The sequence below is a fragment of the Microtus ochrogaster genome, chromosome 18 (genome assembly GCF_000317375.1).
Source record: "Microtus ochrogaster isolate Prairie Vole_2 chromosome 18, MicOch1.0, whole genome shotgun sequence".
NCBI classification, from domain to species: domain Eukaryota; kingdom Metazoa; phylum Chordata; class Mammalia; order Rodentia; family Cricetidae; genus Microtus; species Microtus ochrogaster.
In genome coordinates, this window is record NC_022020.1 from 2,087,297 (window position 1) to 2,115,222 (window position 27,926).

At 37.5% G+C, this 27,926-nt stretch overlaps 1 protein-coding gene across 3 annotated transcripts in view; it reads right to left on the minus strand.

Annotated features, from left to right (window-relative positions):
• Kiaa1328 (KIAA1328 ortholog) overlaps positions 1-27,926 on the minus strand; it is a 197,675-nt gene that overhangs the window by 127,815 nt on the left and 41,934 nt on the right. Inside the window, exon 2 of one of the 3 annotated variants that reach the window (XM_013349344.2) lies at positions 16,454-16,573. The exons of 1 other annotated variant lie outside the window; for it this stretch is intronic. In XM_013349344.2, the coding sequence (XP_013204798.1) occupies positions 16,454-16,498 (45 nt within the window). In that variant the 5' untranslated portion in view covers positions 16,499-16,573. Of the gene's footprint in view, positions 1-16,453; positions 16,576-27,926 lie in introns of those variants that run through there. One more of the 3 variants, XM_026783478.1, reaches the window with a different exon arrangement.

Sequence of the window (27,926 nt, forward strand, 5' to 3'; positions counted from 1 at the left end):
CCTATGTTCTAAGCTATGAGCCCAAGCAGTTTGTTTATTACTTAACCAATGAAATCAACAGATTGATATATGACACTCCCACATCACAGCTTAGAAGTCTAATCAGGAGAAGGTAAGAGGATATATCTGGGGCTCTGACAAGCTTCCACATCTCTTAACACTCCAGGGAACAAGATGACATGCCAAGAAAAGTAGCTTTATTTTTAAAGAGTTTTATTTATGTAATATAACAATCAAAGGTGTTCAATTTCCTGGTTGTGTTATTAGATACCTCCCTTCTTTAAAAGCACTTTCTATTGTCACAGCAACAGAGCATCCCACTAGACTTTCTTTTCAAAAATTATTGAAGACTGATCCTCTAAGGATGAACTACTATCTTGAGACTTCAATCATTATTAACTTTGAAGTCATAATTCTAAAATATTGACCAGGCGATGGGAGTTTCAGTCAGGTTTCTGATCCCTGTGAATTTTTACACTATCTGAGCTTGGGAGCACTCTATCTTCCTTACTTGAATAATAGTCATGCATAGAACTTCATCCAGTTAAAGGATTTAACCAGGGATTCTATCAGATCATAAGAGAAGTTGGCAATTCTCACACCCTGGAGTATGAACACTGGGTTTGACCAAAGTCAAACCCTCCCTGATCTGAAATTCAATGAGGCACACATTTGGGTTCCAACCAGGCCAGGTTCCCTCTCAATCTTCAATGAAACAAAAAACCAGTTCAGGAACATTTATGCTTCCACTGCTTGGAGAAATCTTTCAAGAAACTTCCACAAGCATTAAACAAATACAAACATATCCTGCTAAGTATATTTTTAAAATTATAAAGTCCAACTCCAGAGTCAGAACTCATAAACTGTGCTAAAGGCATTTTCCTTCATAGAAAAAGATTCTTATAGAACAGGGTTCATTACAGAAATGTATTGACTAAAATGAGCTTCATTGCCACTTATGTTCTGCTTAATTTTAAAGATATTATAATACTGAACAGAACAATGGATTACATTACTAGCCCTTTATTGAAAGAGTAAACTGATCTATTCCATTTATTTGTTCAGTTATCATCCAGATCATTTGCCGAAAACCTTCTGGTGTCTAATAGGAGACTAAGATGCAACTTTATAAAAATAAAAAGTTATCATTGAACATAATGAAAAATCCAATTTAAAAATTAAACAGTGCACAGTCCAGCTTCATGCTTTTTTTATGGTCTGAAGTTTGCAATGAAGATGAATGAGCTGTTGTAGTTTACTTAAAATAGTTATTCTGAATTGTTTTTTTTTTTGAGGAAAAACTATAAAACAATTAAAATATTTTAGGGAGGTGTGGTCATTAGATTCCAAGACAATTCACTTGAATGCCAATACTTGTAATCCTTAAAATAAAATAGCTTTTAAAATTTAATTTAAAAATACTTCTAAAATTATTTCATGATGGTGAGAGAGGCAGTACTTAGCATGAAGACTTGTGCTCATCAGCTGAAATTCACCTCTTTGGAACTTCAGTTTGAAATGAACTGCCCTAAACTCATTTCTGCGTGGATGGACAATTACACAGACTGTTTGCAAACTAGTCCTAGCTGGCAGGATCAGGACACAAGACTACTCCTAAAGGAAATGTGGACTGTTGTGCACACAGCTAAGAGTTCAGAATATATTGTTCTAGATAACTACCATGAATTCTAAAGAAACTTTTCCTTTAGAATGTCCCCCATGTACAAAGTTCTTACAGACTTTCTTTACCCGTCATCTTGGAAAATTTAGTTTCTTTTTTAAATTTATATTTGACATTTCGAGTATTAAGAAATTTATTTTTTTGCCAAAGACATCTGATTTAACTATTTTTAAGAAGTAATAATATCTTCAGCATAAATCTAACGGTGGTATTATAGAAACTACAATGGGAATACTAGCTTTGACACAGACTAGATTTAAGAACTTCACATTTAAAATAATCACTATCAACCTACACTTAATAACGTAATTACACTGTGGTTTATGGAACACTTAACACCTGAACGAAAACTTCAGTTTCTGTATAACATACCATAATTTATTTAAACAGTCCCTTATTAATGGAAATTTAGATAGTATGCTGATGATGGAGGCTTGGCTTACTCCATCTTACCCTTCATTTAACTAGACCAAGTGGGATACTACAAATCACACTCCAGAGTCCCTTGCGGCCTGGTCACAGACTCACCAGGTCACAGACTCACCAGGCCCCTCCTTAAGACTACATTAAGCAGGAGCAACTGATAGAGAAGGTGAGTATCTTCACTGGAGCTAGTTGAATATTAGGCAGAGAGATGGCTCAGAGGTTAAGAGCGCTGACTGCTCTACCAAAGGTCCTGAGTTCAATTCCCAGCAACCACATGGTGGCTCACAACCATCTGTAATGAGATCTGGTGCCCTCTTCTGGTGTGCAGGCATGGAGGCTGAACACTGTGTACATAATAAATAAATATTTGAAAAAAAAGATTTAAAAAAAAGAATTTTAAAAAAAAGACTACATTAAGCAGGAGCAACTGATAGAGAAGGTGAGTATCTTCACTGGAGCTAGTTGAATATTAGGCAGAGAGTTTCATAAATGCAGTGTTTGTGAGTTGTCATCAATTTATCATAGAGTTACCCATGGTCCAATAGGTAATCTCCCAAAATTCACTAAGGTTGATTAGCAATTTCTTTTCAGGTTATTATTTTGGTAAACTATATGGGGATGAATAAACTTTGTTAACATTTTCCCAGAAAAAGGTCACAAAACAGGCAACTTATTATTACAAATTTTTCTATGCTGGGTTTTCTAGTTTGTTTTCTCCCAGTTGCTGTCAAGTAGTTGTCTATGTTTTAAAACAGAAGTCTAGATTTTCTCTCAGTTCCTAAAAACTAATTGTGATATATAATTGATCAGTATTACCCAAGTTCTAAGGTGAGTAGCCTTCTTATTGCTCCCAAAATTAGTAAGGGATTTCAAAGCACCAACTCAATATTGTCTCTTACTCTTCCAGGTGTATGTATGGCTTACCATCTCCATTTTCCTTTTAATGGAACTACGACTATTGTTAATGGAGAGCTAAGCTGCATAATCTAAAATAACTGCAGATCTAGTGAATGCTTTAGTGACAAAATCTTAGCACCAAAATGGACATATTATTGCAGTTTCAAAATTAACAGTATAAGATATCACAAACAATGTAGAGGAAGAAGAACGCACTAGCTTAAACAAATTGTGTTTGTTCTGCCCTGCTTTAAGGTCCCTAAAAGAACACAATCTGGGGCTCCTTTAGCTGTTCTCTAGGGTTTTCCACCTCTCAACTAAGATATGGAATCGCCAACTCATAGTCACAAAATGAGGCTTAGCCTCCAAGATGTAGTCACTGTTCCCTAGAGCAGAGCTTCTGTCTTTTGTCTCCTGGCATTTGGTCAGGTGTGTGTCCATCTCTACCTGCTTGGTCCTGATGGTATGGAGCAGACCCATAAATTATTAAACTGTTGTTCTTAATTGTATCCTTGAAAATATTCCTATAATTTTACAAAAGAAATTTTGCCCTCATTTATGTCTTATGAAGACTTTTTTAAGAAGTCACTTTCTGGAGGCTGAGGTTCCCCACCCCGCTTAGGAACTGACTATCCTTTCCTATTTTTTAAAGATAATGTCTTCCTTTGGCCATCAGTGACATAAAGCTTAGACATTTGGTATGCCAGTAGAGACCAAAGTCTCTAATTCATTTGTCTTTGAATGTTAGTTTACTAGGGACATACCCATGAAGAGAAAAGTACAAGTTATTCTGAGGTGTTCTCCTTAGCTAACATGAAACTAATACAGATGCCAATCTTACAAATATCCCATGCCTTCTCAGTATGTACTTTGTTTATCTTTGATGATTGCAAACAAAAGATGAAAGAAGTGATGACTGGCTCAAGAAACTGAATTATGGCTACTATTGGTTAAATCGCCATGTAATTTTCCAGATGAGACACAATTTGAGGCCCCACTGTAAAGCAGTCAAGACAAAAGGGTATTGCTAGATCACTGCTCTGGAATAGGCATCCTTTCCTGGGGACGTTACAGCATTAGAGATGGAAGGTAATCTGCAGAACTGGAAAAGAGAGTCCAGTGAAAAAAGGGGAAAGATGTGAAAATTCCAGCAATAGAGGCTGCTCTCTGGAATGTTTTGCAAATAAACAGCCATTAATACCTCAGCATTTCTCACTGCTTCTCAGACACTAATCTTGTGAATTTTGTCATGATCATATCAGAAAGAGCACAAGCAACAGCTGCTGTTGGTGACTGCTCACCATGAGGAAGGCCTGATATGCCTGAGCAAAGAAGAAAGACAAGTGAGTTTAAACCTTTTTATCTGAATGCCACTAAAAACCAGGACTTGTAAAATGAAGAAAAATTTACAGATTACCTTAAAATTAGAAAAAAATTTAAACTCAGTAAGATAATGTTTACATAAATCTACTATTAACCAAGAACCTGTTTAAAATGTGGGGAGTACAGGAAAACTGGAGCCATTTCAGAAAATTTACATTCTTTTTTAATTTTTATTTTCAAGACAGGGTTTTTCTGTAACTTTGGAGTCTGTACTGGATCTAGCTCTTGTAGACCAGGCTGGCCTCAAACTCACAGAGATCTGCCTGCCTCTGCCTCCCGAGTGCTGGCATTAAAGGGGTGTGCCACCACTGCCTGGCTAGAAAGTTTATAATCTTTGAATACCTTTTATGAAAAAGGAAGTCAGTCAGTAAATACATTACTAAATCCTAGGTGTTAAAACCATCAAAATACAAATGAATGACTCACAGCAATGTGTCTAAAATCCATTCTGGATGACAAAGTGTTTTCTATTCTTTCCTAAAAAAAAGGGGGGGGGGATAAACTAATAAAATGCAAAGAGTTTAATACAAGAAAGTAAAGGCACAATGGTAGTACTCCAGAGCAGTTTTCCTGAACTTCAAAGTCTTGTGTTATCAAAAACAGACCGAAAGGAAAAGTTATGTGCATGTCAAGCTAGACACAAGAGTTCCAACAGGACCAAATATTTAACTCACACATAGAAATACTCTGCAAAAAACTTGCCGAAATAATGCCTGCTACCTTTTACCTGGTGATAACAGTGAAAACTAGATGAATATTGCCTTCCAGAACAGCAAAATAAAATGGATGCTTCAGAGAAATTTTTTTTCCTTTTCTTCATCTGGAGGTGTTCATGTAGGAAGACAAACATGACAATGAAGTTCCCTCTCTCCTCCTTCCCCATACCCTTTAGTTAGCTATTTGTCTAGCAACAGAAACCTAAGCTGTCAGAGGATGTTTAGTGTTTCAATAACATCTCAGAGATTCAAAGAAAAGGAACCCAACCAGTTATTTACTGTTTGTTAAGTTTAAAGCCTTTGCAAAAAACACAGCAAACAGCTAAGACAAATATAGACATTTTCATCTGCTCCAGTAACAACCTTGCACTCTGTCAGAATCTGGGTCCCACTCATTACAGCTGTAAGTAATTGACTCTGAGCAAGTTATTTTATCGCTTTGACCTCCACAGAAGAGGGTAATAATGGTGCCTATTTTATAAAGTTAAGGTGAGAATTAAACATGTCAATGTGCACAAAGAACTTAAAATAGTATTTGATACAGAATAAATGCTGTGTAAGCACAAGCTGTCACTGTTATTGCTGTCATGAAAATAAGCAAGAGTCTAAGAAGGTAAAAAGTAGAAAAGAATAGGCTTTAGAATCAGAAGTTTTGAAAAGTATGCATAATATAAATGTACTGGACCAGTTATCTAACCTAACAAAAGCTATTTTACTAAGAAGAGGCAACAAGAGACAGCCATCTACCCCACCCCCAATGCATCATTCCCAATGAGCTCCATGGAGACCAATTCTTGGTGGACATAAGAGACATAAGAGTTGAAGGAAGAGTTTGGAAGGCACCAATTCAAGAACTCCTCCAACATCCTAAAAAGCAATATGGTACCACCAGAACTCAGAAGACACACAACAGGAAGACTTGATCACCCTAACCCAGAAGATATAGAAGAAAACGACTTTAAACGTTACTTAATGAAAATGATGGAGACCTTTAAAGAGGAAGTGAAAAACTCCCTTAAAGAAATGGAGAAGACAAACAAAAAGCTGGAAGAAATTAATAAATCCCTCAAAGAAACCCAAGAAAACCAAGAAAAAGCAATCAAACAGGTGAAGGAAACAGTTCAAGATTTGAAGATTGAAATAGAGGTAATAAAAAAACACAAACCGAGGGAACTATGGATATCAAAAATCTGGGTGAATAAACAGGAACTTCAGAGACAAGTATAACCAACAGAATACAAGAAACAGAAGAAAGAATCTCAGACGCTGAAGATTCTAGAGTCATTAGTCAAAGAAAACAATAAATCCAACAAATTCTTAACATAAAACATTCAGGAAAACTGGGACACCATAAAAAGACCAAACCTGAGAATAACAGGGGTAGAAGAAGGAGAAGAATTTTAGCTCAAAGGTAAAGAAAATATATTCAACAAAATTATAGAAGAAAACTTTCCCAACCTAAAGAAGGATATACCTATGAAGGTACAAGAAGCTTACAGAACACCAAACAGACTAAATAAAAAAAAAACACCCCCTCACCATATAGTAATCAAAACACAAAATATACAGAACAAGAAAGAATATTAAGAGCTGCAAAATAAAAAGGTCAAGTAACATATAAAGGAAAACCTATCAGAATTACACCTGACTTCTCGATGGAAACCATGAAAGCCAGAAGGTCTTGGATAGATGTTCTGCAGACACTAAGAGACCATGGATGCAAGCCCAGACTACTGTATTCAGCAAAGCTTTAATTCACCATTGATGGAGAAAACAAGATATTCAATGACAAAAACAGATTTAAACACTACATATCAACAAACCCAGCCTTACAGAAAGTACAAGAAGAAAAGCCACAATCCAAGGAATCTAACTATACCCACAATAACACAGGCATCTGATAACCCCCCACCAGCATAACCCAAAGAAGGAAAACACAGAAACACTACTACTGAAAGATAACCAGAGCTAACAACCACTGTGGTGTAGGAGGTCCTTCTGTTTATGTGTTGCTTTCATTGGTTGAATAAAGAAACACCTTGGCCGTTTGATAGGGCAGAACTTAGGTAGGCAGAGGAAGGCAGAACTGAATGCTGGGAAGAAGGGCTGACAGGCAGATGCCATAGAGCTCCTGCCTGAGATGGATGCTGGATAGAATCTTGCTGGTAAGCCACAGTCTTGTGGTGATACACATTAAGGGAGATAGGCTAAACTAATATGTAAGAACTAGCCAATAATAAGTTAAAGCTAATGGGTGAGGCAGTGTTTAAATTAATACAGTTTCTGTGTGGTTATTTCGGGTGTTAGCTAGCTGGGCAGCCAGGACAAACAAAGGGCCCACTCTCCTTGTAACACCCTGGTCATTATTATCACTTAATATCAATGGTCTCAATTCACCTATAAAAAGACAGAGGCTAAGAGAATGGATACATAAACAGGATCCAGCATCCTGCTGTTTACAAGAAACACACCTCAACCTCAAAAAAAGATACTACCTCAGAGTAAAGGATCACTAATCAAATGGAACTAAAAAACAGGTGTGGCTATTTTAATATCTAACAAAATTGATTTCAAACTAAAATCAGTCAGAAGATATGGAGAAGGACATTTTATACTTATAACAGGAACAATACAACAAAATGAAGTCTCAATCCTGACTATCTATGCCCCTAATTCAAGAGCACACACATATATAAAAGAAATATTAGTGAAACTTGAATCATAACCAAACCCCACACACTAATAGTAGGAAATTTCAACACTCCTCTCTGGACAATGGACAGGTCAACCAGACAGAAACTTAAGAGAGAAATAAGAGAACTAACAGATATAATGTATCAAATGGACTTAACAGACATCTACAGAACATTCCACCCAAACAAAAAAGAATATACCTTCTTCTCAGCACCTTATGGAACCTTCTCTAAAAATGATCACATGCTCACTAGCAAAGCAAACACCCACAGATATAAAAAAAATTGAAGTAATCCACTGTGCCTTATCAGATCACCATGGAGTAAAGTTAGAATTCAACAACAATACTACTCCCAGAAAGCCTACAAACTCATGGAAACTAAACAGTCAACTACTGAACCACTCCTGGATCAAGGAAGAAAGAAAGAAAGAAAGAAATTAAAATCTTCCTTGAATTCAATGAAAATTAAGGCACAACATATCCAATCCTATGGGACACCATGAAAGCATTGCTAAGAGGAAAGTTCATAGCATTAAGTGCCTATATAAGGAAAGTAGAGAAAGCTCACATCAATGACCTAACAGCATGCCTGAAAGCTATAGAAAAAAAAAAGCAGACTCACCCAAAAGGAGAAGACAGGAAATAATCAAATTGAGGGCTGAAATCAACAAAATAGAAACAAAGAAAAACATACAAAGAATCAACAAAACAAAGAACTGGTTCTTTGAGAAAATCAACAAGGTTGACAAACCCTTATCCAAACTAATCAAAAGGCAGAGAGAGAATATCCAAATTTACAAAATCAGAAATGAAAAGGGTGATATAACAACAGATACTTTTTGTCATGATATTAATGGTTATATCGAGAACTAACTAATTCTAGAAATAGGCTTTAAATACCTTTCTGTAAATGATTTTTGGTTTGAGTTTCTATCAGTTTTCTGCAGCGAACCATCAGCATGCCTAACAGTGACCTATGCAGTCTCCAAAATAAGGATGGGGTCCCACAATGACAAACAAATCAAGTCTATGATAACACAACTAACCTGAAAAATACCACCTAAAGTTTGGCTTTGGACTACAGACTGCTCAGAACAGTTTTTGAGGTGGTTAGCTGAGATGATCCTACCTCACAAACTGCACTTTCCCAATACGCATAGACTGGACAATAAATGAAACAGCTAACTCTTCTAAGACTTGACAATTAACCCAAACTTTCCTTTTCAGGATCCCCTAAAGATATCATTGCCCCCAGACAACTGGCAGTAAATTTAAAAACATGATACCCACATTCCCAAAGGGTGGGGTGGGTTGGTTTTTTTTTTTTTTTTGGTCACTTACTGGATTATAGATATATGTCATTGTTTAAGGGGTTACAAGTTGTTATTGGTAATGGTCAGGAAAAAAGCTATACACAAAGGAGATTAGATTCAGGGTTCTTATTCTGAAAAGAAAAAATGGAAATACAGACATTGTAGGATAAAAGGGTAGATTACTGAATATGAAAAGAAAAAAGGGAGGATATACATGTGATAAGATAAAAAGGTAGATTATTGAATCCACTTTTTAAAATGAATACTAGTTTTAAATATTTTATAATGGATTGGACATTTGTATATTGTACACAAATTTTGTATAATGATATAAATTTGAGATTAATTTTTTAGAATATACTGTACATACATTTCTACCCTTGTTCATGGTATTGCACTCATACATATCATTTAACAATGTAATGCAAATTTCTAGTTCTTGAAAGTTATTATTACCAACTATTTAGGATAATAAGAAAATGCAGGTTACTAATTAGTAGCCTATTACAACTGATCTTGTAGTCATATTAAAAATGTTTTCAAGGTCAAGCAGATATAGGTTAGATAGGATGTCTTCAAATATTTCAGAGATCTACAGACTATGGCATTTAAGATGTTTTAACAACAGAGTTTCTTTATTTCTTTAAATCACAATAAGACATTTTTGGTCCTGGCAGCACCAATATACTTTGGAGAAGATGATGGGCATCAAAGAAACTCCACACAGTTTCCTTTTTTGGTGGCAAAAGTAAACAACAAGGAAACAAAGTGCTTTTGCCTCGATTGCTGATGGTATGCTGTCCACATTGGACAAGCGGGACGCAAAGAAGAGTGATTACAAAACCTTGCCAAGACAAGGTGGAACAGTCCTTTAAAAACACTGCTTAATAGAAAAGTCTGTCGAATATTTTAAACCTGTAGGATGAAAATGGATACCAAAATATTGCAGAGGAACCTTGGGTTAATGTCCAGGTAGCCAGCTGTTTTTGTCATTTCTCACATTTTTTTGGAAGTTGCTTGGTCATACTTCCTGCTTACTCAGGTAATATTTCTTTCGTGGGTCTCTGACAAAGTAAGGGGAACACTCATCCTTTGCTGGTGGGAATGCAAACTTGTGCAACCACTTTGGAAATCAATGTGGCGGTTTCTCAGAAAATTGGGAGTCAACTTACCTCAGGATTCAGCAATATCACTCTTGGGAATATACCCAAAAGATGCCCAATCATACTACAAAAGCATTTGTTCAACTATGCTCATAGCAGCATTATTTGTAATGGCCTGAACCTGGAAACAACCTAGATGTCCCTCAACGAAAGAATGGATAAAGAAAATGTGGCACATCTACACATTAGAGTACTTACTCGGTGGTAAAAACAATGACATCTTGAATTTTGCATGCAAATGGATGGAATTAGAAAACATAATCCTGAGAGAGATAACCCAGATCCAAAATTATGAATATGGTATGTACTCACTCATTAGTGGATTCTAGCTATAAACAAAGACATTGAGCCTATAGTTCATGATCCTAGAGAAGCTAAGCATTAAGGTGAACCCAATATATATATATATATATATATATATGTATATATTTTTTTTCCTGGAAATTGGAAGCAAACAAGATTGCCAGGCAAACGTTGGAAGCGTGGAGGTGGGGGGAGGGTAGAGGGAAGGGGAGAGAAGGAGAGAGAGGGGAGAAGGGGAGAGTTGGGGAGAGCTTGGGGGAGTGGAATGGTTGATATGGAGGAAGGACGGATATGGAAGTAGGGAAGGAGATATCTTAATTAAGGGAGTCATTTTGGGGTTGGAAAGAGGCTTGGCTCTGGAGGGATTCCCAGGAGTCCAAGGGGATGTCCCCATCTAGGACCCTGGGCAGTGGAGGAGTGGCCTTGTCCTGTAGTCAGACTGATGACTATCTTGAATATCACCGTAGAACCTTGGTCCGGTGATGGATGGAAACAGACAGAGACCCACATTGGAGCACTGGGCTGAGCTCCCCAGGTCCAGCTGAAGAGCAGGAGGGAGAATATGAGCAAGGAAGTCAGGACCACGAGGAGTTGGTTCACCCATTGAGATAGTGTGCTTGAGCTAATGGGAGCTCACCAAAGCCAGCTGGACTGGGACTGAATGAGCATGGGATCAAACTGGACCCTCTGAATGTGATTAACAACTGGGGCAGACTGAGGGGCAGATAATGGCACTGGGTTTTGTCTTTACTGCATGTACTGGTTTTTTGGGATCCTATTCTCTTTGGATGCATACCTTCCTAAGCCTGGATGTAGGGGGGAGGGCCCTGGACTTTCCACAGGGCAAGGTGCCTTGCCTTCTCTTAGGACTGGAGGGGGTGGAGGGGAGGGTGTGTGGGGGAGCAGGAGGGAAGTTGGAGGAGGGGAGGAAGTGGGAATTTTGACTGATATTATTTATAAAGTAATACAAAAAGATGAAAAAAAATTCTAGAAGTAGGAAAAAAAAACTAGATAGTTACAGTTTTCCTTGTTTACCAGACTCAGAAAGCAAACTCTTTAAAGAGGTGGGAAGTGTTATAAGGTTGAAATATATCAAAAGAGAGTTTTGGATGATAATGTAAATTAGGATAGAAAATGAATTCGATACAAGATTTTGGACTCACCAAGATAAAATAGATATTAGGGTATTTTCTCTGAATTTGTCAAATGCCAATGGACTAGACATTGTTGATGTATTTGTTACAGCATATACAGTATATAGTTATTGTACTTGTTGTATATAGTTTTTCTTAAACTAGTTAGAGATTTCTTTTTCATTTTAGAAAAAAGGAGAAATGTAGTGATATTTTGTTTGTGATCTAACAAATAAAGCTTGCGTGAAGATCAGAGTGCAGAGCTAAGTCTCTAGTTAGCCATAGGGACCAGGCAGTAGTGGCTCACACCTTTAATCCCAGCACTAAGGAGGTGGAGACAGGAGTGATATGACTGGGCAGAGAGGATTAAAGCAGGAGACAGGAGGTCAGGATTCATAGAGACAGGATCACTCCTTTGGTCTAATCATCGGTAGACCTAAGAACTCTCTAGTGGCCGGCTGCCAAGCTTCTTTGATCCTTTAGTTTCACTCCTAATTGCTGACTCCAGTTTTTTATTATTAACAATTAAAATTTGTGCTACACCTTTTTTTGTGTTGTTGAATAAAAAAAAACAAAGTCCTTTTGTTAGGGACTGTACTTTAATTGTACAGTTCTGTAGGATATTGGAGACAATACCTATTTCTCAGAAGAATAGGGGGCAAAAATTCTTTTAATACTTTGGGTCATCTCTTTATTGATAGGTTCCTTTGCAGTGGAGAAGCAGCTTTTAAATTTCATAAATTCCACTTCCCAATTCCCGGGGTTATTTCTTGTGTTCCTGGAGTTCTTTAAAGAAAGTCTTGCCTATGTCTGTATCTTGAGGTGTTTCTCTTTATTCCATGCCCCATGAGTGTGTGTGTGTGTGTGCAAAATATGGGTTCATTTTCCTAGCACCATTAGTTGAATAGTCTTTTCCAGTGTGTGTTTCTGATATTTTTGCAAGTTTTTAGGTGTGTCCCTTTTCTCTTTCTCTTGTCTGGATGTTCTGGAGAAGACTCGGAACACTCTATGTTGTTTTAGGAAAGAGTCTGAGTGTGCCAGGAGACAGTGAGCACTCCTGTCTACTATCAGATTTAGGATGAAATTGTTTCAGTTTTCTTTCCACTTACTATAATCATTTTGGCTTACATTCTTGCTGTATATAACATTTGCCACACTGTAATATGTTCTTGTATTCCTAGATTCCTCAGACTTTTAATCATAAAAGCATACTGAACTTTTTCAAATGCTTTTTCTCCATCTAACCAGATTATCCTGTGATTTCTGTTCTGATGTATAGCTACAGAACATATTAAATGTACTGATCTTTATATGTTGAAGTAACTCTGTATCCCTAACATGAGGCCAACTTGGCTGTGATAATCTTTTTATGTGTTCTTAAATTTGATATTCAGAATTTTTGCATCTGTATTCATAAAGGGAATTGATCTAAACTTTTCTGTCTTAGCTGTATCACCAGCACGTTTTGGTATCTGAGAAATAATAGTTTTGTAGAATGAGTTGCAGAGCATTTCTCCCCTTTATGCTTTGTGAAATATTTTGATAAGTATTGTTAACAGGTCATTCCTAAAAGTTTGGTAGATCTCAACAGCGAATCAGTCTTACACTTCTTTGTGGGGAGATGTTTCATTATCACTTCTAACATAGCTTGTAATTGGGTTAAAAAGTTGATATAATCTTGATTTAATTTTATTAAGCTACATATATCTAGGAATTGATTAATTTTGTCTACATTTTCCAATTTACTGGAATATAAGCTTTCCATGTATTCCCTAATGTTCCTCTGGAATTTATTAGGGTCTGCTGTAACAATTTCCATTTTATCTCTAATTTCTTGTTTTGGGTATTTTTTCACCTTTGGTTAGCTTGGCTAGAGGCTTGTCAACCATCTTTATCTTTCAAATTACCAGCTTTTTGAGTCTATATATTGTAATTGTATTCTTTATCTCATTATTTTGCCTTAATATTTATTATTTCTTGACATCTGATGTATTTTTTTGTCTTTTTATTTTTCTAGAACCCTGAAGTGGATCATTAGCTTACTTACTTGAGGTCACTCTGATCCTTATACCAGACTCAGAGCATAGCACCACCTATGTAACAAGCAGTATGCCTGATTTTAGAACACTGTGCAAAAGAAGTGGATGGATAAACTAATTACAATAACATCACAGTGCTCTGCAAAGATGGGCACAGGCTAGTTGTGAATACATTAAGAGAACACTAGACTTCATGATGAGGAAAGCGGAAAAAAAGTCAGGCCAGTATGGTACTCTTCCTATGGGAAAGCAGGAAAAGAAAAGAGGGGGCTTCCCAGTGATCAGCTTAGAGAAGCCTGTCACAAGGTATGAACCAGACAACAAAGGAAGTGACCCTTATTTTCCCTTAAAAAAAGAGAGACATTTTCCCTTTTTAAGTCAAACAGCAGAGCCTCGGAGCTGCCTCTAATTCACAGCTTCATTTTCACTGTTTATGAGGACATTTAGAACTTGATCATCAAGTACTTGAGGAAAACATAGTTTAACCTGGAGTGGTGGCTCAGGAGTCAGGAGCACTTGCTGCTCTTGCAGAGGACTGAGTGTAGTTCCCAAAACCTTTGTGGAATACCTTCTAAGCACCTGTAACTCCAGCTCCAGAGATATGACACCTCAGATATGTGCACACACCCACACAAACACACATACATAGACATGATTTAAAATGAAACATATAGTTCAAAAAGTTCTCTGGATTAAGCAAAAAAAACAAGTGATACTTCTCTCTCCTCTGTCTCTGTCATGGGATTCCCCTCTGTATGATGTGAATACCATTGGTTAATAAAGGACTGCTTTGGACCTATAGCAGGGCAGAACTTAGTTAGGTGGGAAAGACTAAACTGAATGCTGGGAGAAGGAAGGTGGAATAAGGAGAAGTCATGTTGCCCTGCCGGAGACAGATGCTGGAACTTTACCCTGTAAGCCACAGCCTCGTGGCAATACACAGATTAATAGACATTGGTTAAATTAATATGTAAGAGTTAGTCAATAAGAAGCTAAAGCTAATGGGTCAAGCAGTGTTTTAAATGATAGAGTTTCTGTGTGATTATTTAGGGGCTGAGCAGTCAGGAACAAACAAGAGGCTCTCTTTACAACATGTCTCTGTCTTTCTCTGAGTTGGAACATAGGTCTTTACACATGCTACACAAGTGTTCTATCTACCCCACGTTACACCCCAAGACTAGATACCTCCTTTAGAGAGCATACTCTCTACATATACTTGACCAATATTTTCATTCTAATATCTCTTTTAGTTATACCATACAAGGTTTAGATTAAGTGTGGCAGTTTAACAATGATTATTCATACTTAGCTTACATAAAAACCAACAACAACTAAGGAAGTTTTATTTGTCCACAATTTCAGGTTGGGGCTCTTCCAGGTATTCTTAGAGTCTCCCAACCAACTATCAACTTTTCTTTTCCTCCCTCCTGTTGGTTTTCTTTTTCTTCTTTTCTTTTACTTTAGTGATCATGCCTTGGCTTATAGTCTATGCTCCTAGGATTATAAGACTCTACTAATACTGTTAAATGAAGGCTCTTTTGTCTCCCTGCTGCAGTTCCCTCTTAAATAAGTTGTCTTTGTTTTTGTGCTGTCTCATTCAACTAGGTTATGCGAGGGCATGAGCAGGAATGTGATGAGGAACATAAAACTGACCTTCACAAGCACTCTGGCCTAAAGGCACCTACAGGGCTGTCAACCTCCTTTTAGACAGTGAAGGCATGCATAGAAATAACATAAGCTGCCACATCCCTCTGTGGTCACTGTAAAATCTAGCTTTCTGAAAACAGAGTAAAAATGGTATATGTTAAACAACTCACCTAAACCACATAACATGGCATTAATATAGTTGGGATTTTTGTTTTCACTTTCCCATATATGCAAATTGTAGTTTTAAAACTAGGATTCCATTAGCTAAAACTCTTAACCCATGCAAGGTAGATGTCTCCTGTCTGAGCAGCAATGTTCTTAAGAAAGTTTGCAAGAAATCCTCACGCTTGACCTTTGAGTTTTGACACTACTTGGGAAATGGTAGTTAACACATTCCCTTATTTTCATAATATGAATTTTTTATGACAGTCATTTTTATCTTAATATATAAAGATTATTTTTTGCTATTTGAAAATTTAAACTCATAAAAACAGAAGAAAGACAGCAAATATCAGTGTTAGAAGGGCAGAAATGTGGCTAAAGTATCTGATTTTACATCATAAAAGGCAAGGTTCTCTGAATACTCATCACTTAATGTCATATAGTTACTTATAAACACTTGTATATTTAAATGTACAAATTAACATATACAAGCTTATACAGTTCTAAATATTCATCAGTTGATGTTATGTGGTAACTTATAAATACTCATATAATTAAATATTTAATACATGCAAACATACAGAAGCCACAAAATAGCTTTTTATTCAAGAACTAAAAACAGAAAGGGGTTTTCCAAAAGGAAACCACTGCTCTTTATTAAGTAACCATCAGTGCATTTTCTTATCCCATCAACTGTCTCTCCAGTAACCCCCTCCTGCTTCAAGTTTCTGTTTCTGATCACTAGATTCCTAAAACAACAGGAGAGGAAAAGAAAAGAAGAGGGCCACAGTCAGGGAAGCCAAGAGATAGTTGTATATTTTAAAACAGCATGCATATAATGTGATTTCCAACATAAAAGGAAAAGGAACCTTCTGGGTCAGAAGAGGTCACTTACCTGCTGCTCCTGTGCTCTAGCAGCACCAAGTTCTGAGAGTGACATGGTGAGCTTTTCTTGCTGTTCTGATAGGTACCTCTGGTAGAGACTTAGAAGTTCTTGGCATTCTCTATACTGTAGCTGAAGAGGTGAGATTGCAAATTAAGGAGAAAAAACTGGTTCATATACAGATTGCAATAAAGAAGACAAAAGCAGAAATACAACAACATTTGGTCAGAGGCAGTGAGTATGGGGTCATCAGATAAAAGCAGTGAATGTGTCCAGTCACAAAGCAATAATTTTAATAAATAAAGTAGCACTGAAGCCAGGTAGTGGTGACACATGCCCTTAATCCCAGCACTCAGGAGGCAGAGGCAGTAGATCTCTGTGAGTTCTCCAAAGTTACACAGAGAAATCCTGTCTCAAAAAACCAAAACCAAACAACAACAACAACAACAAAAAGAATGTAGATCTGGCCATCCCAGTGAGGAGACATTTCTCTTAGTTCTTTGCAGAGTTATGCAAAGGAACGCCTATCACATTATGTAAACAAGCAAAATGAAGCAGAGCATAGACTGTATGACTGCAATCCCATGTGCCCAAGGATGGACTGGGCAAAAGAGTCAAATATAAAAAGAAGGAAAAGGGAAAAGGAAAAAAGAGGAGAAAGAAAAGATAAGGTATGAAAAGGGAAGAGAAGGAAAGGAAAAAGATAAGAAACCAATGATTTAAATTTAGGAGTTAAAATTATAACAATCTCAGACCTGACACAGCAAACACCACAGGAACATATACAGGGGAAGGAACTGTTGAGCAAGTGAGCCAGAGACAGAGACCAATGAGGGTCCAGACATGAATCTGGGACCCTCAAGGGAGTAAGTAGCCCTTAGCCAGGAACTCTGTGGGTCTGGGAGTGAGTCTAAGACCTCCAATGGAACTAAGCCTGAGCTAGGACCTCTGCTGGTCTGGGCATGAATCTGGGACCTTCAATGGAGTAGGCAAAACCCAGAGATTTCTAAGGGTCCAGGTATGAGTCTGGGACCTCAGAGGGAGTAGGCCTGAGCCAGGACCTTTGTGGGTCCAGGCGTTGGTCTGGAGCATCAAAGGGAATAGGCAGGAACCAGAAACCTCTGTGGATTTAAGCCTGAGTCCGGGATCTCTGAGGGAGTAAGCCTGAGCCAGTCTGGGCAGACCCGAGCCTGGGAACTCTGAGGGAGTAGAACAGAGTCAAAGACCTTTGCAGGACCAATTCTAAGCCAGGGACCTAGGAAGGATTGGATCCAGACCAGGATTTACAGAAACAGATTAAAGCCAGTAACCTAGGCCAAAGTAGGGCTGAGGCAACTAACTCCACCTTGGGCTGGGGCAGGCCTGGGGCAACGAATTCCACAGGAGTGAGACTGAACCAGAGACCTAGGCCAGAGTAGGCCTGAGAAAGCTAGCTCCATGGGAGCAGGAGTGAATCCAGTCCAGTGACATTGGTGAACCAGAACTAAGCCAGCAACCTGGGACTGAACAGACCTGAGACAGCAAACTCCACAGAGAATACCCACCAAAATCCCAGCAAAATTCTTCACAGACCTTGAAAGAATGGTACTCAACTTCATATGAAAAAGCAAAAGACCCAGGATAGCCAAAACAATCCTGTGCAATAAAAGAACTTCTGGAGGCATTACAATCTCTGACTTCAAATTCTAGTACAGAGCTACAGTACTGAAAACAGCCTGGTATTGGCATAAAAACAGACAGGAGGATCAATGAAACCAAATTGAAGACTCAGATATTAATCCACACACCTTCGAACACCTGATTTTTGACAAAAAAAATCAAATGGAAAAAAGAAAGCATATTTAACAAATGGTGCTAGCATAACTGGATATCGACATGTAGAAGAAAAAATAGGCCCATATCTATCACCATGCACAAAACTCAAGTCCAAATGGATCAAACACCTCAACATAAAGCCAGCCACACTGAACCTCAAAGAAGAGAAAGTGGGAAGTACACTTGAACGCATTGGCACAGGAGACCACTCCCTAAATATAACCCCAGCAGCACAGACACTTAAACAATTAATAAATGGTACCTCCTAAAACTGAAAAGCTTCGTTAAAGCAAAGGACACGGTCAGTAAGACAAAATGTCAGCCTACAGAATGGAAAAAGATCTTCACTAACCCCACATCAGACAGAGGTCTGATCTCCAAAATATACAAAGAACTCAAAAAAAAAAAAAAACAAAAAAACCAAAAACTGGTCATCAAAAGAACACATAATCCAATAAAAAAAAATGGAATACAGACCTAAACAGAGAACTCTCAATAGAGGAATCTAAAATGGCTGAAAGACACTTAAGGAAATGTTTAACACCCTTAAGTCATCAGGGAAATGCAAATCAAACCAACTCTGAGAATCCATCTTACACTGGTAAGAATGGCCAAGATAAAAAACACTGATGATAACTTATGCTGAAGAGGTTGTGGGGAAAAGGGAACACTTCTGCATTGCTGGTGGGAATGCAAGCTGGTACAGTCCCTTTGGATCAGTATGGTGATTTCTCTGAAATTTAGGAAACAACCTTCCTCAAGACCCAGTAATACCAATTTTGGGTATATATCCAAAGGATGCTCAGTCATGCCACAAAAACATATATTCAACTATGTTCATAGTAGCATTGTTTGTCATAGCCGGAACCTGGAAACAACCTAAACGCCCCTCGACCAAAGAATGGATAAGGAAAATGTGGTACATTTACACAATGGAGTACTACATAGCAGAAAAAAATAACTACAAGTGGATGGAGCTAGAAAACATCATTTTGAGTGAGGCAACCCATACCCAGAAAGACAATTATCACATGTACTCACTCATAAGTGGTTTTTAAACATAAAGAAAACCAGCCCACAAATCACAATCCCAGCATACCTAGACAACAATGAGGACCCTAAGAATGACATACATAGATCTACATAGGAAGTAGAAAAAGACAAGATCTCCTGAGTAAATTGGGAGCATGGGGACTTTGGGAGAGGGTTGAAGTGGAGGGGAAAGGCAAGGAGGGGAGCAGAAAAAAATCAATAAACAAAAAAACCCCTATAACAATCTCAGAAGAAATCATACAAGTGCTTCTTTGTGACTTTGAATTAAGAAACCACAAAAAATGCCTCAAAATGAAATATGTTGATATTGTTTATATGGTAAAGAATTAATATTCAGAATATATAAACAGCTCCGATAACTAAACATAAATAATATTAATCTAATTTTAAAAACTGTCAAAGGCTGAGGCAATCTGCAAAAGGAAATATGTAGATGACCAAGCAAGTAAAAGAAGCTAACCACAACTGGATATCGGGGAGAAAGGTAAATCAAATGCGCTAGGAGAAAGGACTTTATATCCAGTAGGACAGCCTTAATCAAAGACTCATGAAGGCAAGTCTAACAAGGACATGCTCAAGTGGAATCTTCCAGGCTATCTAACAGGCATGTAAATGTACCGCTACTTTGAAAAACAAATTAGTAGTATTTTAAAGTGTGAATTTACTACATAATCCAATATATCTCATCATCCAAGAAAGAAATTTTTTTATTATTATTTTTTTCTTTTTTTTTCTCCTCCCGCCCTCCCTCTCAAGTCTGAGGAGCAGTCAGGGTTCCCTGCCCTACTTTCCCAAGAAAGAAATTTTAAAAAGCCTAACAAAAAACTCATACATGGCATCTTCAGAGCAGCCCTGCTTACAGTAGTTTAGAAGCAACAAGAACCTTAATAATGTCCATCAATTTATCAACAGAGCACTATCTATAAAATAGAACATCTTTTGATCATAAATAAATGAGAAATTGTTACATAATACAAACCTTGAAAATATTATGTCATGAAAAAGAGTACTTACACAAAGAGTAGATATCATAAGCATTTATTTTTATGAGAAGTCAAGAATAGGCAAGTCAAACAAGGAAGTAGATTGGTGTTGCTAAGACTGGAGGAGAGGAGCTTGGGCAATGGGTGCAGGTTTGAAACTAGGTTTTGGAGTGAGATGGTGGCAGTGTTGTTACTCGGGAAAATGTCATTTACTTGTACACTTGGAAATGTCAGATTTTTATGTAAACATTATCTTAATGATTATTGCCTATTTTATACATTAAGTTCCTAACTCTATTAAGCATAAAGGGATTATACTTTGAATTTTTGTCTTGTTTTGCATATTAATAATCACATCACTAATACTGTTACCAGGAATTTTCTGCTGTGCTCCTTTTTCCCCCCACAGCTCCTAGCATGTGAAGAATGCTCAATGTAAACACACTAAGTCGAACTTCATAGGTCAGGCACCTCCCAGCTTCTTAATGTTCTCCCTTCTTAATTTTCTCCCTTTTCCTCAGATCATTTCTGAATCTCCCTCTCAGCACTTATTTAGGTATGCTGTTGGCATAAGAATTACTGTCCAATGGGATTACTCTATACATATACTTCTACACCAGATCATCATGATTAAGAACAGGGATAATATTTCTTAAATGTCAAAAATTGTAACTAGTTTCAATATTCCTTAACATTTTCATAACCTAATCATTGCTTCTGGGCAGATTCCTGTTCTAATAACTTTTGCCAATCATAACTGCATAAATAACCAACTGCTTCATTATTCTGGTTATTAACCTTTAACAAAAAGGAGCCCAAGATGGCTTATAGGAGAAGACTGGCTCACAGTGAAAGGCCAGGTCACTAAGCTTATAGAATACATTAATTCCAAGAGCTTACTGAATACTTAGCATCTGAAACAATAGCAGAAATAACAGAGCAAGAACAGTGGTCTAAATAAGGTAATAGTTTCTAATGTTAATCTATGTTGGATTCCTGTGGCTTTACATTTCTGGTTGTGTGTGTGTGTGTGTGTGTGTGTGTGTGTGTGTGTGTGTGTGTGTGTGTGTGTGTGTAAACTTCCAGAGACACAAATGATTTGTTTGGTCCCAAGGTGTTTGTGACAGCTATTATGAATACAAACGTTTTTATTCTAGCTGATACCATAGGCAATAATATTTATAATAGATCATAATTTTATTCTGGTAAAAAGCAAGCACAATTACACAGACTATGAGTTAACGTCAGCATTTGACATGAGATATAGACATTAAATACATGCCATGTGGCAGTGTGGTGTTTTGACTAAAAATGACCCCCACAGGCTTATAGGGAATGGCACTATTAGGAGGTGTGGCCTTGTTGGAGTAGTGCCTTTGCTGGAAGAAGCGCATCATTAACAGGTGGGTTTTGAGGTCTCAAATGCTCAAGCCAGGTCTAGTGTGACATTCACTTCCTGCTGCCTGCCAATTGGGATATAGAACTCTTAGCTCCTTCTCCAGCACCACGTCTACCTGCAGACTGCCATGCTTCCATCATGTCTGAAATTGTCAGCCAGTCCCTCTTGTATTTTGTAAGCAGCAGGATATAAAAACGTATCACTCGGGAGGCAGAGGCAGGCGGATCTCTGTGAGTTCGAGACCAGCCTGGTCTACAAAGGGAGTTCCAGGACAGGCTCCAAAACCACAGAGAAACTCTGTCTCGAAAAAACCAAAAAAAAAAACCAAAAAAAAAAAAAACCGTATAGTCTTACCTTTAGTTTTTAAATCTCTTTCTTGATTTTACAAGATTTGAGAATGACCCATATTTCCTTTTCCCTAGCATAGTGAGACTTTAGCCCTGTACCTGGAGTGAGATCTTAGGAAAATCCAAGTAAAAGTCTTCTTCACTGAAGGGAGGACTTACTTACCTGAATCTTGGTTATGTAACTGAAAAGGATGTACTAGATATAAGAGATGAAACCTGAGAAAAAGGTGTACAACAAACCATGAAACAAATAGGCATGCTGCAGCATGGCTAACCACCGTGTAGAAGTGAGAAAAGCAACCAGTTACCACAGTCTGTAGTGAAGAAAGAGGTCCTCACAAATGACCTACATCAGTAGCAACTTGTATTGAGTAAGATCCCGTTGAAATCTAAACAACTAAGCCAATCAGGTGAAGAGGCTACAGTGAACGATTTCTTCCAGCAGCATAAAGACTTAACATGAAAATGGACCACACAGAAAAGGAAAATGAAGCCTCTGAGTAGAATGAATATGGTGGCACATGAAACAGTAAGGACTCTGAGGTGGGGAAACTAAAGACGAGACAAGATGGCCTAGCGGGCTGCCAAAATGAAAAGATATTGTAACTTGAACTCTCTCTCTGGTCCAGCAAAATCCACTGCCATCACCCACCTTAGCCTCTACTCTGATGTTGGGAATACCACTTGATCTGGTACTGAGTATCTGCCTTCTTACAGATAAAGTCAAGAGAAAAGATTCATCATTAAAGGAGAAACCAGGCAGAATAGACAAGATTGCTTTATTTCAGCCAGACACCACAGAAAAAGATTGCAACTCCTCCGGGACTTCAGGGAGCCCACGCACCACCTTCTTTCCCCAGGAGTGGTTCCACAGAAGAGGGAGTGAAGGCCAGGAATTGAATCCCCACTTTTACTTCCTCCTCTGTGCTTATGATCATCACTGGAAGCTTCATGAGAAGAAGCTTCACTCTACTTAACATTAAGATATCCCTGTTTGCAAGAGTAGGATAGGAAGCTAATCAGAACTGAAGAAGTTTACTGTTCCAGCAGCAGAATGAAGTCACCAGGAAAGCCTCTGCCTTTATCAGGTGGTAATGATTTTTACAGGTGATTAAGCTTCCATCCCCTCCCAGCAATAAAGAGGAGCTTATTCCCATGTGCCAAAGAATGTATAGGAAGGACCCTGAACTTTCAAATGCAATGCAGAACCTCTTCTTTCCCATTGGTGTGATATCAGAAAGGTATACTAAAAAAAGAGGACTTAAATAGGACTATAATACAATATTTCAATTATCCATAACACAGTTATCATATGCCATACCAAGAGCCAAGAAAATATCAATTCAATGAGAAAAGAAAATCAACCGGTATCAATACTGAAATAACCCAGATGTTAGATAAGAATTTTATTGTTTACTGTAAAGGACTTTAAACGGGTCATCCTGAAATGTTTCAATATGTATGCTTCAAACAAATGAAAACTTAGAATGCCTCAGAAAAGAAACAGCAAATACAGAAAAATTAAATTGAAAATTAGAAACTGAAAATTATAATAATCAAAATAAAATGCCCTCTGCACGGACTCAATAAAATAAAAGACACGGGAAAACTAATGAAGTTGAAAATACAACACACAGTACACCTCCTGAACAGCAGAGAGAAAACAGATGAAAAAAGAAAATAAACATAGCCTACAGGAACTATGGCAACATAACAAAAGATTCACCTGAGTGCCACTCCAATACCAGAAAGAGAGCACAAGGAAGGGGATGGAAGAGCATTCAAAGATGTAACAGCTGAAAGTTGAGCAAACCCTGAACAGAATTAACTCCTAAAAATCCATGTCAAGAAACATCATTGTTAAATTCTGAACGCAAAAGACAGAAGTTTGGGGAAAGAATGTGGAGGAGGGGGAAAGAGAAATAATCTTGAGAGCAAGACGAAAGTCATACCCAATAAAGGGAAAATGATAAATGACAAGGGTATCATTATGAAACACAGATATTGGAAGACAGCAGTATGGTTTTTTTTTTTTTTCCAGGTGGGGATACTAAAGACCAGACAAATGGCCTAGTGGGCTGCCAAAATGAAAAGATATTGTAACTCAAACTCTCTCTCTGGTCCAGCAAAATCTACTGCCATCATCCACCTTAGCCTATACTCTGATGTTGGGAATACCACTTGATCTGGTACTGAGTATTTGCCTTCTTACAGATAAAGTCAAAAGAAAAGATTCATCATTAAAGGAGAAACCAGGCAGAAAGAACTGTCTGTCTAAATTTGGATATTCAGCAAATAGGTCCTTCTGACATGGATAAATCAAGGAATTCTCAAATGAAGGATACCTACAAGAATTCATTGTTATCTAGTATAAAGGACTAAAGAGGGCTCTAAGCAAGAAGGAAATGATAAAGGGCTGAATTTTAAAATATCATGGAGGAATGAAAAACAAAAAGAACCCAACTCCAGACAGACAAAACTACTTGCTTTCTTGTCTTGAGTTTTGTAAATTATATGTGACAGACAAAACATGTAAAACTTTAACACTGAGAGATGAAAGAAAACAACAACAACAAAAAAAACCTTAACAACCTTGGAGAGAAACAAACAAAAGCAACTTATTTTTAAGTACATCTTATTTTTATTAATAAGGCAGATGGCTTTTATGTACTTGAAGCTTTTAAAATCACATTTTATTCATTTACAACTGGGTGTGCACATGCATGTGTGTGCAAATACGTGTGGGTGCCTGCGTGTGGGGGAGTGCCTGGGTGGAGATCAGAGAACAACTTGTAGGAGTCAGCTCACTATTTCCACTTTGTGTATTCTGGGAATTGAACTCAGATCGCCAGGGTTGGTAACAGGTTGCCTAGCCAGCTGAGCCAGCCAGCCAGCCCCAGGATATTATCACCTCACATTGTGGTATCTGCTCAGTGTTAAATAAGTGCATCAACAGGTGACTGTCCGCCTATGTTCCTCTTCTAGTTCAGGACATTCTTTAGATTAGGCCATCTTTACCCTCCGTAACTTCTGGCTACTGGCCTACGCGCACTCTTAGCACAACCCTTTTCAAATAGTGCCTGCCATTTACATCGTCAATATGCTTCTCCTTTCTATTATCACTAAAATTCTGAAGAGATTAACACACATGCCTAATCTCTATTTCAGCATTTCCAATTGAACATGTGGCCAGCCTCAGTCTACTCAAAACCATATCTTGAAAAGTATTCTCTAATTTAAAATGCATCAATTTGATTTCAATTTCTATCTTACTTGCTAATCACTGACTCCTTCTTCAAAGGACCTTTGCCTTCGTTTCTTAGTTGCTGACCATTCCTGCTGCTTCTGCTTACACTCTGTTCTGTTCTTAAATCTTGTTCATTGGCTTCCTTCCATTCGCACATCATCAAATGCAGAAAATCTCTCCTATAATTAAACCTATTCAGTTAAATCAGCAAAAATGATCTTTCACTCTCCAGTAGTTTCAGACTCAGTATATATGCCAGTGACTCCAAATATTATTTCTTAACTACCCAAGAAAGCAGAATGACAGAGGTGCCATGGTGGTAGAACTATGATCTAGTACTGTTTACAAACATACACAGCAAAATAGATTTTATAAGATGCAATAAGACAATTCACTATTTATTTCAACCTTCAATTTCTCTGATCAATTTCAAATTAAAATGTTGATCTTACCTTTAAATTACAAATGTTGATGTTCAAAAAGGCAAATAATCTTCTCAACAAGGGCTAGATGTTAATAACTAATACTCCCTTATAATACACCAGGTCTCAAAAAAATGGATACTGAATATCCGTGTGCTGGCACATGTGAGTACCTACATTTCAGTTTCATGGAAGGATGAGAATGGATGCAATCCCACTGCATTTGGGGAGTAAGGCATCATTGCTGGGCTACTTCCTAGAGTAAAGAGTGGGAATCTTCTGTCTTCAAAAATTGAGAGAGAAGTTTTAAATGTGTTAGTTCAACTGCATGTTAAATCTTCTCTCTATAAGTAGCAGGAGCCAGTAATAATTTAGGTAAAAACACGTATTTCCTAAAATATAGACAATCCCACAATTGAATGCCCAATGTTGACAATTCATAAGAGATCAACAAAAGTGAAGTGCAAGGCCTACTGTTGGCCTGGCACAAAGTGACAGAAAGGTTACTCTCTGGCTAAGAATTGTTCTGGGTTATCTTTTCTTATTAAAAAAAATATTTAGATTACAAAATTAAGCAAATAAAAGCAACACTGCATAATTTAGCTGTCATTCTCTACCAAATTACTTATAACTGTAGCCATAAAATGATAATAATTTGCCATATGTGCAGCTGCAAAGCTAAGAAAAGCACTGGTCAGTACAACACAAAATGTGAACCTACTACCCCCCCTACTGTCCATGAAACTGAATTGCAATAAAATAAAGTTTTATTTCTCCAATAAGAAAGGAAAGGAGTTCTGTTTTAACACTGCTTTAGAATACACAAATTTGTGATGAACTTGGGTATGATACATGCATAATGTGAGTATCACTGTGACAGACACAAGGTACAGGTGGAAAACTACAACTTAATGCAAAATTGCTAAAATAAAAAACGTGTGCCCTGAGCCTCAAGCCTCACACACCTGCCAGCTCCCACTGTCCACTTATATGTCAACACACAGACACACACACACACACACACACACACACACACACACACACACACACACTACAGCTTTCATAATAATACATAGTTTCATTAGCCTCCCTCTACTGTTACCTAAGTTTCGTGTAATCCTTTCAGTGTTTGCAAAATAGTGTGCTACAGGTAAAGCACCCTACTTATTATAGCATTTAACATGACACAGAGGAAGAAAGATCAGAATGCCTCACTGAGGTACCAAGTCATGTGGCTAAACATAGATAAGAATTATGGGTTAATTTAAGTTGTAAGAGCTAGTTAATAATAAGCCTGAGCTAATAGGTCAAACAGTTTATAATTAATATAAGCCTCTTTGTGTTTTGATGGGACTGAAAAGCTGCAGGACTAGGCAGGACTGAAATTTCCATCTACAAATATGTGCAAAACTGCACTGCCAATTTTATTAAGTTTATTTTTTTACTTTTAAAGAGGTTTTATTAGTAATTTTTGAGTGTTGAGGCCCTAAACTCACTTGACCGAGTATCTTGTGTTGTCTTACCACACAATTTTGCATTATATAATGATTTTCAGAAATCCCTGTGTGTGCATATATATACGTGTGCTTGTGCATGCTTATAGAAGAGCTGACTGTATATAACCTGTATAACAATAAAATTTAATTAAATCTATCCTATTAACATATGGGACTAAAGCATTTATAAATATCAAAATCATATAAATTTTTGGATATAGTATCATTATTTAGTCTATTTTAACCTTAAATTCTCAATCTTCTACCTTCAGACTCCCAAGTACTGACATTCAGGTATGACTAGCCCAGCTAGCTTAAAATGTTTTATGTGTCTACTTCTTTTATCACCATTTCCCTATTGTCTCCATTTAAATAGGCTCTTTCCTAAGTTACAGATCTTCACAAGAATTTAGGAGTAAATATTTATCTATGTGCATAAACTACAATAAAACACAGTCACTTTCCTTTTTAAAAAAATGTTGTTTTTCCAATTCACTATTTCCCATCCAATATCCTATTGAATATGACACATGGTCCTGTTCTAATTTTACTATGAAGACCTCTTCAGATGTGAAGTAAAGGTCTGAAATGAGGAAAAGTTTCTTGTAAAAATAGGAGCGGCGGGCTGTGTCCCGGCACCCGGCCGCCCACATGGCTAGCTCTACCCGAAATAATTACACGGACACTGTGTTCATTTAAACACTGCTTGGCCCTTTAGCTCTA